Source organism: Fundulus heteroclitus, unplaced genomic scaffold (assembly GCF_011125445.2).
Source record: "Fundulus heteroclitus isolate FHET01 unplaced genomic scaffold, MU-UCD_Fhet_4.1 scaffold_66, whole genome shotgun sequence".
NCBI classification, from domain to species: Eukaryota; Metazoa; Chordata; class Actinopteri; order Cyprinodontiformes; family Fundulidae; genus Fundulus; species Fundulus heteroclitus.
This window is the reverse complement of record NW_023397099.1, coordinates 696,366-712,382: the sequence shown is the minus strand read 5'-3', so window position 1 is coordinate 712,382 and position 16,017 is coordinate 696,366. Positions and strand designations below refer to the sequence as shown.

The window sequence follows — 16,017 nt, the reverse complement described above, 5'->3', positions numbered from 1 at the left end:
GCACCTTGAGTTTAGTGAATTGACAGAAAAGTTCTGACTTATGAACGTGAGTGAAATTTCATGTCACTGTTTTGCTTCAGTCTATTCATGCATCTACTACGCCATTTGCTTCGCTCTATTTCCCCGGTTCATGCGATTCACATCACTCTAAATGTGCTGTTCACTTTGCTGACCTTTAATATATATTGAGAAAGTTTAACTTTTTTGTTTCCCCTTTTTTGAGGATGTTCCATCCTGTCACTTCTTAGGAATTTAACTAGCTTGATGTAAAATGTGGGGAAACATATTTTTAATTTCTTTCTGAGGAACAGAGCACATTCAGACTGCAATAATTAGAAACCCTAAAAATAATAAGCTGTATAAATATTTTTAAATTCCCAAATGTATGTTTATCATTAATTAGTGAAAACATCTACATCGAAATGACTCATACCCAGTATCTAAATGCAGAATGTCAAATGTGACAAGACCAAAACCACAAAACAATCAAAATAAACATGACCAAACATGAAGTAATAGCAGAAGCAGATACAATCGTTAACATCTCACTCAGCAAATAAATAAATAAAATAAAAAATAAAAAGGCAACTAAAGGCTCTTTAAGACTATGCTGTTAAATGTGGACATGTTCTGCATGCCTTCCAATCAGCTGTAAGAGCTCGTCCAGGACTGAACAACCAGTGATATCCTATTACATCACTGATCCAGAAAGCAAAGGCCCCTGCAGCAATGTTAAAGTGTGTTCACACAGATCGTGAACAAGACATTTGGAGTGAGTGATTTCCATGTTATCCCTATGTAAAGGCACTTTCAGGAGCGGGTTAGTCATACTATATCAACCATATCTGGTTTCAAATTCATTTATTCCCTTTAACCATCTGACAACATACAAATATTGTCATTCAACCATTCACACACAGTTGAAACCAGATGTTTCCATACACTTTAAAAGAGACATCGACATATACAAACTCAATCCCAACTGTGAAGTACAGTGGTGGCAGCATCATGCTGTGGAGGTGTAAAGTCAAACATTTTTGGCATTTAGAGCATAGAAATAACTTTGATAAGTGTAACTGACCTCAAACAGGAGAGATTTAGTCTGATTTACTGTCCCACCCAAAAAACAAATTACATTCATCTTAATTAAGACTAATACCTCCAGAGTTTTGTACTCCACCCCCTAAAAGCAAACAAAACCATTGCATTTCATAAATCAATACCAGTACCACAGAACTATGACATCAGTTTGTCAAAACTGCCTCACAAAAAAATCATTCATTCCTCTATCACCATTACCCTTTAAACAATAGCTTTGTGTGATCAGGTTAAAGGTTTGATTATAATCCCTAGTGCTACTGTCAAAACAGACCAGTTTTCCCCATCGTCATAGTGCAAGATATTTTATTAGCGAAAACCAGGACACATCAACATATACTTTATAATTTAATCACAGATAAAAGAGACAGGAGGAGGCTAAAAGGTTGGGTTTCATTATTGGAGTCTCATGAATAGTAGTTAAAAAGAAGGAGAGTTAAAGAAGAAGGAGAGTCATCACCTGGCCAAATTAAAATCCAACCAAATTGTACCTCAGGAAAATTAGGAGTGAATAAGACTGAGCAAAAAGGTGTTGGATTGAGTAAGAAAGATATAGTGAATGGGTTAGTTGTGAAATGGAAACTAGCAATGAACCAGTTATGTAGAAGACCTTGAAATACTTGCATTTTGTGGACTGAATGAATGAGCAAAAACAGAAACGATTGTGGAGGAGTGGGAACATGGATGACAGGAAGAAAATGCAGACATGGGTTACAATTCTCTCCCTGAACTTGATGATGGAAAGATTTTGTGGACCAAATTGTGAGAAATACATAAATAACGGAAATAATCTTTCTTTTTGCATTTCTTGTTCATTTTAAGTTGTATAGTTAGTGTGCAAAGCCACTTCAATGGTCTTTCTTCCTTAGTATTATACCATCACCAGCCTGAACCACTGACACAAGCAGCTTGGCTTTCATATTGTGTACACAGCTTCTAAATGTTGCAGCTGAAATTAAATGAAGTCATCTGACCAGGCAACAGTTTTTCAATCTGATATATTTAAATTTTGGTGAGCCTGTTTGACTCACAGGCGAAGTGTCTTGTTTTTAGATGACAGGAGGGGTACCAGGTAAGGTATTCTGCTAATGTGGTCCGCCTGCTTCGAAGTTCCATGGAGATTTATGTTCAGAGATGGTATTCTGGATACCTTGGTTGTAAATATTTATCATTTGAGCCGCTGTATAGTTATGTCATCTTGAACTCTAGATTGTCTTACTGGATATGTTCTCTGTTTCAGTCCATTCTCTGTAAATCGGACTGATGGTTGTATGTCAAAACCCCAGCAGAGATTTTTCAAATACTCAGCTCAGCTTTGCTGGGACAGACATCTTTGCCATGTTTAATTCCAATGCTCTCTTTGAACAACAGCAAGTCATTGTCTTTACGTCTAAATGGCTAAATACTTTGAGTTGCTGTGATGTGATTGGCTCATTTGCTAATCAGATTTGAGCAGAGGTACCTAATAAATGAGTCTAAATGTGAATCAATGCCTTCCTATCTTGGGAATACATAAAATTCTGTTTTCCTAAAGTGTCTGAATCTAAAAAAGGAAAACCATTAGTAGTACATGAAGGTCATAAGAAGGGATGAGGGTTATGTGGGCGGTGGCAGAGAGGTTAGGGAGTTCATCCTGCAATTGGTGGGTTGCTGGTTTGATCCCCTACTCTGACTGTCTCTGTCGTTGTGTACTTGGGCAGGACATTTCACCGCACTGCCTGCTGGTGGTGGTCAGAGGGCCCTGTGGTGCTGGTGAATGGCAGCCTTGTCTTGGTCAGCCTGCCCCAGGGCAGCTGTAGCTACTAACATGGCTCACCACTGTCAGGGTGTGAATGGCTGAATGACTAAAACTGTAGTGTGAAGTGCTTTGGAGGACGTCAGACTAGGTAAAAGTGCTGTACAAGCCATTTGCCATTTTATGGACAGTTGGTAGGGAGAGAAGAAAAGGACTCCTGCGGAAAGAATGAAACAAAGAGGGAAGGGAGTAATACGAAATGCAGTTGAGGTGTGGCCTTGTTTAATAATTGGTCCCCCCCCCGCCCCCATTCATTCTGATGAGGAACCACACAAAACCCAGAGTACCTTCTAAAGAAAACTTCCATAGACACAGGAGCAAAAATCAATCTATATAAAAAATAATCATATTTGTGAGTACCCTCTAGCAGGAGTGAATGCCTTTACCAATGTAGTGCAATAAATGCCTTCCATTTAGAGTAGTATATCCGTACTCAGCAGAACGTTGATTAATCATTTAGTTAGTGCAGAAAAAAACTGTTTTAACCAGGCAAACTTTGGACCGTTATCTTCACATCCCCTCCTTCCAAAACTATAAAATTGAGCAGTAACTCAGTAAGCCTGCATTTGATGCATCTGTTTCCTGGATGGGGGGGACCTGTTGCAGAAACTGGTCCCAATCTGGACAACGAAGAGGTAACTGGGTCTGGAAGTGGTTCCAGAACCTGAAAGCCAAAAGGTAAAATGAATTAATTAATTAATAGGTAGTTTTCTTAAAACTGTATTCCAGAGAGATATCATCTATATGAATGTGTCCTTATCTGTGTGCTGGTATACCTGTGGTGGTAGATGTCCGGATCTCGGCTGATGCGGTTCTGAAAGCCAATGTAGAGATCATCCCAGAGGCAGCCATGCACCACCACGTATCTCATCACGCCAATTCTGTTTTTAATCTAGAAGTAAAACACGGAGAATCTTTAGGCTTTTCTTGGCAGCATTAGGCAAAGTTTCACCACTAGGTGGGTGTGAAACAATCAGGAAAAAAACTTTTTTTAATTTTCTCATTAATAACATCTTTATCACAGCCGGCGCTCCATTAATATTACGCTCTCTCATTAGATTATATCTTCTGTATGATCTCAGTGCTACACGGCTGATGCTAACACCCTGATTGTAAAATAGAGTGAAATTGTCCAGTGCTATGCTAAACCGGATCAAATCTAGTTAACAGGACAACTTTGTGTCATTTCGTAGGTATAAATCTAGTCCCACAAAAATCAAGTGTGGAGTTCCTGGAGTTCCTGGAGTTCCACCAGTCGGTGCCTCGTGTGACTGGACTCACACGAGGCACCGACAGGTTTGGCAGAGAGACCACAAGGAATTGTGAATGGATTGAAACACATGCCAAATGTTTTTAACTCCAGTCCATGCTTTTTGGAATCAGATCTGCAGTGAACAAGGATTCACTTAATTATTCTGATTATGATCAACCACTTTGTTTTGTCTTTTGTTTGTTTTTGCATGTAAATAGTTCCTTAGCTTAGCTTCTTTTTATCTTAATTTTGCTTAGTAGTTTATTTAAGTTCAGTAGCCTGGTAGAGAGGATTTGTTAATCGAAATATTGTGCTAATTTAGATAAACAACATTACATAGTGATGTTCTCTGGATGTTCATTTTATTTCTGTTATTAAATTCTTGAACTTGAAAAGAAGTTGTCATTCCTTTATTCTGTGTGTGTGCAGGGTTTGCTGTTAAAAGATCGCTAGTGCTCGAATTCATCCCTTTCAACTATTGCAGACCTCTCAACTTTTATCAAAAGTTAAGAGTGAGATTATGCTAATGTGGGGGGCGGGGCTTGTTTCGGGCGGTGCTAACCGGACCCTGGAAGAGCCGGTGGAGTCAACTCCATCTCATTTTTATCCCACCAGACATTGAAGTAGACATGTATTACTTTTGTTAAAAAGAGAAAGAGACATATTAATACTTTATTGTTCAGTTAATGGATTAAAACATAAAAAATACACAATTGTTCAAATAATACTGAATAAAATTAAGTAGTTTTAAATTATTCACCGAATTATTACACTGTTACACATTCATCTATGGGTTGTTTATCATTGTAAATCTATAACCTGATTGGTGATTCAGGCTGAGTTTCATCAAGCCTTTATGGTCAACATTTCCCCCTCAGAAGCAACACTGAAGCACACAGAGGTTCCCGCTGCGTCTTTACGCACGATCCAGCTGCTGATGTCTCCCTCTTTTCAGCTCAATGCACTTCTAGACTGTTACAGTTTATAACCATTATCACCTTTCACAGCGACAGGTTTCTCAGTCAGTCGCCGCACTGACCAGACTCTCTATTGCTCTCGTCAGTGCGCTCTGGGCGTACTGACGCCCAGAAAGCATCTGCTCCGAGGGAAAGGAGGGGGGAGAGGAGCAAGCGCTGAGGCACAGAAATACGGTGCATGTAGTTAAAAAATGCAGAATTAATAAAAACGAAACTTATAAACTGACCAAGTGGCGTTTTAAACTGCATCTGGTTAGCAGAACTGTTTTTATGATCCAGCGTGCAGCCATGACTGGTTCTGAATGAACCGGTCATCTGGCAGCAGCTCCCCCCGCCCCCTCCCCTCCTGTGTACGCGGTACAGGACCTTACCGGCTCACTTTCACCACTGTTAAGACTAAAATTATTCATAACTCTGATCACTCTTCCTGCTGCTCTGTTAAAAAGAACTGCAGCAGGAATTACTGATGGCCACAAGCTGTGAAAGAAGCCGAAACAGCTCAGCAGAAGGCGGAGTTTTGTTGTCCGTTTTTATGCGTGAGAAATGCCATGTTTGCGTGTGAAATGTCATGTGTTGCGTGTGAGCGTGTGAAGTTAGTGAAATGCGTGTTTCACACGGTCAATGCGTGAGAGTTTTTTTTTTTTTTTTTTTTTTTCTTCTTCCTAGTGTCCTGTCTAGCAATATGGAAAATAGGAATTGATGTCTCAATGCCAGATAGAGCTCGACAGATTTTGCTTTTACAAGTGGAGCGAACAGCTTTCGCCATAGTGCTCCACTTGATTTATGCTTGTAAATAGCTTTATTATGATTCCTGCAAGGAGAATTTCAAATTATATGGACATGACAATGGGAGAGTAAAGGAAGAACAAAAAGTGAAAGAAAAGACAAAAAAGAGTAGAGGTGAAAGAAAGAGGAGATAAAAGGGAGAGAATGATAAAACCTTCTTTGTCTGCTCCGTCACCTGGAAAGAGACACAAAAAGAACAGCACAACCAACAGACATAAAGCAACAGATACACTCGAATAACACCTAAATGCCATTGCTAAATCATATATATTATTATGTAAGCTGACATGTGTAATGTGATATTTGAAAAAAGAAAGTGAAAGAACATAAATAAATAAATAAATAAATTATAAGATTACTGTATATAAGTGAACACTTAATACCTGGGACCCAGCACCAGTGGGAGATGTGAAAGTGCACTAGTTTAGGTGAAGATTATCCAGAAATAGCTTGATAGTGATTGTGGAGAACCGAAGACCCACCTTCCCCGAGCACAGAGGCAGGCGTCAGGGGACCCGTAACCTCGGACTCCCAAAGGGGTCCCTAAAGCAGGTCGCCCAGGAGGGGCCGACACAGGATATCTGCAACCCCCCCCCCCCCCCCCCCCAAGGAAGGAGCAGAGACGACCCCGAGGAAATCCCCCAGCCACCGCAATGCCGACGCCCCTAAGAGCCGCGGGGACGAGCCCGTGGGCTCCGCCGGCAACTAGCCCCGCTGAAGTGGTCCCGGGCATGGGCCCTGAGGGCCAGAGGCCCCAGGGGCGCCCAGCCCGAAGCCAACCAATGCGCCAGGGGGCCAAGGCGCCCGCCAACGAAGTGGAGGAGGGCAGGACGTGGGGGGATGGGCTCCGCACCTAGCGGAGACTTGAGATGTTCTTGGGAGAGGGAGCGGACCACACCCATACCCGGGAAAAAAAAAAAAAAAAAAAAATGGAAAACTCATTCACACCATCCCTCCCTTGTGCCCCACTCACCACACACAGAAAAAAAAAAAAAAAAAAAAAAAAAATGCGTGAGAGTTGAGAGCATTGTATAGGGCTCGGGATCCGCGTTGCATTGTGGGACGTGGCGGCCATATTGATGGCAACGCAACGTTAAAATACCTCTGACATAACGTTGTTGAACGAAGAGACGTAGAAGTAGAGTTGAGAAAGAATAGATAGAAAAAATATGTTAAAATCCCGAAAATGATCTGAAATTTACCGGGACACATTAAATAGAAAAACCAGGGACCGGTATGTTGACAAAATCAGCATTATTATGGAGCGCCGACGACGACTTGTTGCCACTGTTTTGCATATCGGACGTCTTCGGCTACCTTGTTTGTGGTGTGAGCGCCTATACTTCATAAAAGTTCCAAAGCTACAAGTCCTTGGAGTCTCATGTGCAGTTTATGAATGAATGGGTTCAGGAGCTGCAGATCATAAAGCCAGCAAGCAGTGGGAACACAGTAATTCGTACAAAGGTAAGCTGTGCTCAGACGCGCTCTGGCACCTGCTAACCGTTAGTGCTAACAACCACTAACGCATGTAATGTACTTTTAACTAGCTGCTATGTGTTTCAAAGGTTTAGTTAGTAACATTAACTGCCAACCCTCCCTAAACCCTCCGGGTTTCTCATGTATTTGAGCCTTTTCCCGCTGCCGTTTTAGTATTTATGTGCATGTATGTGGTGTCGCAGCTGAAGGAAAGAAACAATGTAGGCTATAAAATAAAACCGTGCATCTTTAACTTACCAGAATGAAAATGCAGGGAACACACTCTCATTGACATTGGGATACTGTGGAAAGTTATGATCGGTAGTCTTAAAGCCGCGATCCAAGCGAGCCGACAACTCCATTGCGCTTGCTGTCTCTCCAGTGGTTGCGCCTCCAGGCAGGAAAGCGGTTTTTCCCATGGCATACAATTTTACCGTAACTTCATTTCAACCATGGTAAACCGTTGCTGTGTTGTGGGCTGTAACAGCGCAACACATGATCGCCATGGGAAAAACATAGAAGATGGGTTAACTTTTCACCGCTTTCCTGCCTGGAGGCGCAACCACGGGAGAGACAGAAAGCTCCATAATCAGACCTCTCAACTTTTATCAAAAGTTAGGAGTGAGATTATGCTAATTTGGGGGCGGGGCTTGTTTGGGGGCGGGGCTAACCGGACCCTGGAAGAGCCGGTGGAGTCAACTCCATCTCATTTTTATCCCACCAGACAATGAAGTAGACATGTATTACTTGTGTTAAAAAGAGAAAGAGACATATTAATACTTAATAATAATAATACTTAATTAATTGTTCAGTTAATGGATTAAAACATAAATAATACACAATTGTTCAAATAATACTGAATAAAATTAAGTAGATTTTAATTATTAACCGAATTATTATACTGTTACACATTCATCTATGGGTTGTTTATCATTGTAAATCTATAACCTGATTGGTGAATCAGGCTGAGTTTCATCAAGCCTTTATGATCCCCTCAGCAGCAACACTGAAGCACACAGAGGTTCCCGCTGCGTCTTTACGCACGATCCAGCTGCTGATGTCTCCCTCTTTTCAGCTCAATGCACTTCTAGACTGTTACAGTTTATAACCATTATCACCTTTCACAGCGACAGGTTTCTCAGTCAGTCGCCGCGCTGACCAGACAAATCTCTATTGCTCTCGTCAGTGCTTTCTGGGCGCACTGACGCCCAGAAAGCACCTGCTCCGAGGGAAAGGAGGGGGGAGAGGAGCAAGCGCGGAGGCACAGAAATACGGTGCATGTAGTTACAAAATGCAGAATTAATAAAAACGAAACTTATAAACTGACCAAGTGGCGTTTTAAACTGCATCTGGTTAGCAGAACTGTTTTTATGATCAGCGTGCAGCCATGACTGGTTCTGAATGGACCGGTCATCTTGCAGCAGCTCTCCCCCCGCCCCCTCCCCTCCTGTGTACGCGGTACAGGACCTTACCGGCTCACTTTCACCACTGTTAAGACTAAAATTATTCATAACTCTGATCACTCTTCCTGCTGCTCTGTTAACATGAACTGCAGCAGGAATTACTGATGGCCACAAGCTGTGAAAGAAGCCAAACAGCTCAGCAGAAGGCGGAGTTTTGTCGTCCGCAGCCCAGATGGGCTTTGTGATTTTTATGCGTGAGAAATGCCATGTTTGCGTGTGAAATGTCATGTGTTGCGTGTGAGCGTGTGAAGTTAGTGAAATGCGTGTGTCACACGGTCAATGCGTGAGAGTTGAGAGCTATGTCCATAATAATGCTGATTTTGTCAACATACCGGTCCCTGGTTTCTCTATTTAATGTGTCCCGGTAAATTTAAGATCATTTTCGGGATTTTAACATATTTTTTCTATCTATTCTTTCTCAACTCTACTTCTACGTCTCTTCGTTCAACAACGTTATGTCAGAGGTATTTTAACGTTGCGTTGCCATCAATATGGCCGCCACGTCCCACAATGCAACGCGGATCCCGAGCCCTATTTCCGGTTATTCAACAAAAGCTAGTTTCATACCTAAAGCTTGTTCGTTTCTCTCCGCCATCGTTTGATAGTGCTATGAGTGTTATTAACGCATAAATATGGAATATTAATGTCGATTTAAAGCCGTTTTGTGTAACTTTAGGATTAGCCGATTCTAGCGACCGGTCGCAACAGCGACCCCTACCTCCAGGAGGTATAATCGCATTGATCAAATCAAGCATCCCTAAAGTAAATTATTTTACTGAGCAAATCATTCTTTAAGATGTTATTTCCTCACATAATGTTTTGTGTAACTCGGGATTTGCATTGTGAATGGGTTGACACACATGCCAAATGTTGTTCTGAATTAGTGAAGCTAATTTAAGCTCATTCCATGTTCTTTAAGGTGAACTTTGGTTCTTTAACTCAAACAAAATGTTATTTCATCAAATAATGTTTTGTTTAACTCAGGATTTGCATTGTTAATGGGTTGAAACACATGCCAAATGTTGTTCTAAAAGCTAATTTAACTCCATTCCATTGTTAAAATATCTCTAAAATTGGTGGTGTGGTGAGCCCAACCATATTCCCTATTACTTACAAATTAAGAAATAATTTGGGCATTAAATGAATAAAGTTAAAAAAGACAACATAAAGAGCTCTGTAATTGTATGTTTAAACTGATTGCTCTCTCTCTATTGAATTATATGTTAACTAATTGTTTTTCTTTTTCTAAAAGGATCAAGTACTAATGTGTTGCATAAATGAAGTAATGAGAATTTTACTGCAGACAGGCTGAGTAGAAAATAGAGTTGGCGTATTCAGCGAAGAGGATGTGGTATCGTGCAGCAGATCATTGAGCAGCTAAGTTCCTCCTCCAGCTGCAATGATGTTCTACCCACAGCTTTCTTTAAAAAAGTTTTACCTGGCATAGCGTCTGATTTGACTCAGATAATAAACACGTCCCTTCTGTCAGGTGTTTTCCCCCAGTCCCAAATGTTGTTCTGTATTAGTAAAGCTAATTTAAGCTCATTCCATGTTCTTTAAGGTGAACTTTGGTTCTTTAACTCAAACAAAATGTTATTTCATCAAATAATGTTTTGTTTAACTCAGGATTTGCATTGTTAATGGGTTGAAACACATGCCAAATGTTGTTCTAAAAGCTAATTTAACTCCATTCCATTGTTAAAATATCTCTAAAATTGGTGGTGTGGTGAGCCCAACCATATTCCCTATTACTTACAAATTAAGAAATAATTTGGGCATTAAATGAATAAAGTTAAAAAAGACAACATAAAGAGCTCTGTAATTGTATGTTTAAACTGATTGCTCTCTCTCTATTGAATTATATGTTAACTAATTGTTTTTCTTTTTCTAAAAGGATCAAGTACTAATGTGTTGCATAAATGAAGTAATGAGAATTTTACTGCAGACAGGCTGAGTAGAAAATAGAGTTGGCGTATTCAGCGAAGAGGATGTGGTATCGTGGAGCAGATCATTGAGCAGCTAAGTTCCTCCTCCAGCTGCCGTGATGTTCTACCCACAGCTTTCTTTAAAAAAGTTTTACCTGGCATAGCGTCTGATTTGACTCAGATAATAAACACGTCCCTTCTGTCAGGTGTTTTCCCCCAGTCCCAAATGTTGTTCTGTATTAGTGGAGCTAATTTAAGCTCATTCCATGTTCTTTAAGGTGAACTTTGGTTCTTTAACTCAAACAAAATGTTATTTCATCAAATAATGTTTTGTTTAACTCAGGATTTGCATTGTTAATGGGTTGAAACACATGCCAAATGTTGTTCTAAAAGCTAATTTAACTCCATTCCATTGTTAAAATATCTCTAAAATTGGTGGTGTGGTGAGCCCAACCATATTCCCTATTACTTACAAATTAAGAAATAATTTGGGCATTAAAAAGAATAAAGTTAAAAAAGACAACATAAAGAGCTCTGTAATTGTATGTTTAAACTGATTGCTCTCTCTCTATTGAATTATATGTTAACTAATTGTTTTTCTTTTTCTAAAAGGATCAAGTACTAATGTGTTGCATAAATGAAGTAATGAGAATTTTACTGCAGACAGGCTGAGTAGAAAATAGAGTTGGCATATTCAGCGAAGAGGATGTGGTATCGTGCAGCAGATCATTGAGCAGCTAAGTTCCTCCTCCAGCTGCCTTGATGTTTTACCCACAGCTTTCTTTAAAAGTTTTACCTGGCATAGCGTCTGATTTGACTCAGATAATAAACACGTCCCTTCTGTCAGGTGTTTTCCCCCAGTCCCAAATGTTGTTCTGTATTAGTGAAGCTAATTTAAGCTCATTCCATGTTCTTTAAGGTGAACTTTGGTTCTTTAACTCAAACAAAATGTTATTTCATCAAATAATGTTTTGTTTAACTCAGGATTTGCATTGTTAATGGGTTGAAACACATGCCAAATGTTGTTCTAATTTAGTTACAGTTTTTCTCAAATGCTAAAACACATTTCACAAACGTTTCGTCCATGTTCTCCAATGTCTAAACACAACACCCTTTTCTAAAGCTACATAAACACAACCACACCTTCTCCCTTCAAAACTAAAACTTTCACACCCAAAGAGCAGCTCGAAACTTTCAAAAATGTAAACACTATACATATCATTACACACTACAGCAAAACAATTGAAAACACAATGCTCAATTTATGAGAAGGTTCTTTGTTTCTTTACTGCCAATGCATATTTTTAGAAACTTTACAATTCTGCATCTTCTTAGAGTTCTGCAGAGGATTGGGCATTTAGATTTCTGAGTTTCATATGAAGGGTATAAATCTATAGTAATTTCTGTACACTACTGTAACACAACTCACTGCAAAAGCAGAATCTATTGCACATAACAGTACTCTTGAAAACATGATCAGGGTGTGAAGTTTTTTTTTATTCATTTTACAGTATTTACACCACAATCACTGTGCATCACAGGCTATATTGTCTCTTGCCAGGCACCGTGGGAAAAACGCCCTGGAATGGCGGATCCATCCTTGGAAGTTCTCCACTGGGATGTCAACACACGCCAGCTCCATTGCCCTTAGGAGGTTTTCTCTAGTATATGGTTGTCTGTCATAAACCTTCCATCTCCACGATGAGAAGAACTCCTCTATAGGGTTCAGGAAAGGGGAGTAGTGTTGCAGACAGACATTTAAAAAGTGGTTACTGTTGGTGGTGAACCACTCACTGATTTGGTTTGTTGTGTGGAAGCGTACATTGTCCCAAATGATCACATAAATGGGATGTTCGGGCCCAGGAGGGTGTTGTTGGCGGTCCAGGAGGATATCTTTTAGCTCCTCTAGGAAGGTTAGGAGACGTTGGGTGTTGTAAGACCCAAGGACAGCCTGCCGGTGGACAAGCCCCTCCAAACCCATAGCCGCACAAAGAGTAATATTACCCCCCCGTTGGCCAGGAACCTTTGTGATGGCTCTTTGGCCAATGATGTTACGGCCTCTTTGCCTTCGTTTGTGCAGGTTGAAGCCAGCCTCATCCAGGAAGAGGTACTCATGAGGTCTGGCCATCGCGTCCAACTGTAATTTCCTCTGTGAAAATGTGAAAGTGCACAGGTGTTCAGAACAACAGTCAATCAGGTAGCATATTACTGTATTGTCCAGAAGTAATGTAGGCCACTGAGCAACACAGTATGTTTACTAACTGTACTGTGAACATGGATGTATACTTACTTGCACATACTCGTAACGTAGGTCTTTGTGTCGTGCAGAGTTTCGCTCAAAGGGAACCCTATAAACTTGTTTCATCCGCATCTTTTGGCGCCGGAGAACTCGGTCTATTGTGGCCAAGCTGACATGATCAATGCCCTCAAAGTTCACATTACAGTTTTTCTCAAATGCTAAAACACATTTCACAAACGTTTCGTCCATGTTCTCCAATGTCTAAACACAACACCCTTTTCTAAAGCTACATAAACACAACCACACATTCTCCCTTCAAAACTAAAACTTTCACACCCAAAGAGCATCTCGAAGCTTTCAAAAATGTAAACACTATACACATCATTACACACTACAGCAAAACAATTGAAAACACAATGCTCTATTTGTGAGAAGGTTCTTTGTTTCTTTACTGCCAATGCATATTTTTAAAAACTTTACAATTCTGGATCTTCTTAGAGTTCTGCAGAGGATTGGGCATTTAGATTTGTGAGTTTCATATGAAGGGTATAAATCTATAGTAAATTCTGTACACTACTGTAACACAACTCACTGCAAAAGCAGAATCTATTGCACACAACAGTACTCTTGAAAACATGATCAGGGTGTGAAGTTTTTTTTAATTCATTTTACAGTATTTACACCACAATCACTGTGCGGCATCATGTCGCTGAGCTGCATCAGGCCACATCACCTCATCCACATCACAGGCTATATTGTCTCTTGCCAGGCAACATGGGAAAAACGCCCTGGAATGGCGGATCCATCCTTGGAAGTTCTCCACTGGGATGTCAACACACGCCAGCTCCATTGCCCTTAGGAGGTTTTCTCTAGTGTATGGTTGTCTGTCATAAACCTTCCATCTCCACGATGAGAAGAACTCCTCTATAGGGTTCAGGAAAGGGGAGTAGGGTGGCAGACAGACGTTTAAAAAGTGGTTACTGTTGGTGGTGAACCACTCACTGATTTGGTTTGTTGTGTGCAAGCGTACATTGTCCCAAATGATCACATAAATGGGATGTTCGGGCCCAGGATGGTGTTGTTGGCGGTCCAGGAGGATATCTTTTAGCTCCTCTAGGAAGGTTAGGAGAAGTTGGGTGTTGTAAGACCCAAGGACAGCCTGCCGGTGGACAAGCCCCTCCAAACCCATAGCCGCACAAAGAGTAATATTACCCCCCCCCCCCGTTGGCCAGGAACCTCAGTGATGGCTCTTTGGCCAATGATGTTACGGCCTCTTTGCCTTCGTTTGTGCAGGTTGAAGCCAGCCTCATCCAGGAAGAGGTACTCATGAGGTCTGGCCATCGCGTTCAACTGTAATATCCTCTGTGAAAATGTAAAAGTGCACAGGTGTTCAGAACAACAGTCAATCAGGTAGCATATTACTGTATTGTCCAGAAGTAATGTAGGCCACTGAGCAACACAGTATGTTTACTAACTGTACTGTGAACATGGATGTATACTTACTTGGACATACTCGTAACATAGGTCTTTGTGTCGTGCAGAGTTTCGCTCAAAGGGAACCCTATAGACTTGTTTCATCTGCATCTTTTGGCGCCGGAGAACTCGGTCTATTGTGGCCAAGCTGACATCATCAATGCCCTCAAAGTTCACATTATCGTCAATGACTTTGTCTCTGATCTCCCGGAGTCTGATGAGGTTGTTCTCATGAACCATATCCACAATGGGGGTTTCTTGTGCCGCTGTAAATATGGCAACCCGCCCACCTCTATGTGGCATTCTTTCAACTCTAAAGAAAGAAACGTGTCGTCAATTGACATGTTTTACAATACAGTAACAACTGATTTGAAACTACTGTAATAGACTACTTTCACAGGCTTGTAAAATTGTATTGTGACAAAGAAAGCAATAGAGTACAATACCTGTTGTGTTGTCTGAATACCCTGATAATGGTGGCCACGGTGAACCTACTCAGGTTTGGACGGACTCTTAGTCCTGCTTCAGCCATTGTCATGCCATGGACAATGACATGGTCAATGACTGTTGCTCGCATCTCGTCCGTAATGATGGTACGAGGTTGTCTTGCTCTCCCTCCTGGACCTTCTCTCCCTTGTTGGCCTGCTCCTCTTCCTCCCTGGCCTGCTCCTCTTCCACCATGGCCTGCTCCTCTTCCTCCTTGGCCTGCTCCTCTTCCTCCTTGGCCTGCTCCTCTTCCTCCTTGGCCTGCTCCTCTTCCTCCTTGGCCAGCTCTTCTCCCTCCTCGGACGCAATTACCTCTTCCCCTGACATCCATTGTGTTTGTTTGGAATCTTCAGCAAACTGTGCACTCTGAACTTGCTTTTATACATGTGGTCACAGCATTAGCAACAGGTGTTTTCAATTTTGAGTCGTTGTGTGTAATGAATGACGCCAGGTGTGTTCATTTTGTTCAAATATTGCTGACTGTGGCAAGCATTTTGCATCACATGAGCTTTCATTTGAGAATATGATCAGAGTTCTTTTGCAACTTGTGTTTTAGCAAGGAAAAATGTGTTAAGATTTATGTGAATGGAGGATTGTGTTTTGTGAATTGTCTCTTCATGTGAAATGTGTTTATGATATTGGAAAATGATGACTAGATTTAGTAAATGTGTTTAGACAACTGGTCATTTGGTTTAGAGGATTGGCTTTTGTGTTTTAGCATTTGAGAAAAACTGTATCATCAATGACTTTGTCTCTGATCTCCCAGAGTCTGATGAGGTTGTTCTCACGAACCATATCCACAATGAGGGTTTCTTGTGCCGCTGTAAATATGGCAACCCGCCCACCTCTATGTGGCATTCTTTCAACTCTAAAGAAAGAAACGTGTCGTCAATTGACATGTTTTACAATACAGTGACAAGTGATTTGAAACTACTGTAATAGAACACTTTCACAGGCTTGTAAAATTGTATTGTGACAAAGAAAGCAATAGAGTACAATACCTGTTGTGTTGTCTGAATGCCCTGATTATGGTGGCCACGGTGAACC

At 41.0% G+C, this 16,017-nt stretch overlaps 2 protein-coding genes across 4 annotated transcripts in view; both read right to left on the bottom strand.

Annotated features, from left to right (window-relative positions):
* Window positions 1-846: 846 nt before the first annotated feature.
* cmah (cytidine monophospho-N-acetylneuraminic acid hydroxylase) overlaps window positions 847-16,017 on the bottom strand; it is an 81,467-nt gene continuing 66,296 nt past the window's right edge. For all 3 annotated transcript variants that reach the window (XM_036133683.1, XM_036133686.1, XM_036133684.1), the window contains 2 exons: window positions 3,670-3,785; window positions 847-3,557 (listed from right to left, as the gene is read on the bottom strand). In XM_036133683.1, the coding sequence (XP_035989576.1) occupies window positions 3,425-3,557; window positions 3,670-3,785 (249 nt within the window). In that variant the 3' untranslated portion in view covers window positions 847-3,424. The remainder of the gene's footprint in view (window positions 3,558-3,669; window positions 3,786-16,017) is intronic.
* On the bottom strand, window positions 12,010-13,204 carry LOC118561539. The gene is made up of 2 exons (XM_036133687.1): window positions 13,063-13,204; window positions 12,010-12,921 (listed from the first exon to the last, which is right to left on the bottom strand). Exons 1-2 carry the CDS (start codon window positions 13,141-13,143, stop codon window positions 12,298-12,300), a joined length of 705 nt encoding a protein of 234 aa, XP_035989580.1. The 5' UTR covers window positions 13,144-13,204; the 3' UTR covers window positions 12,010-12,297.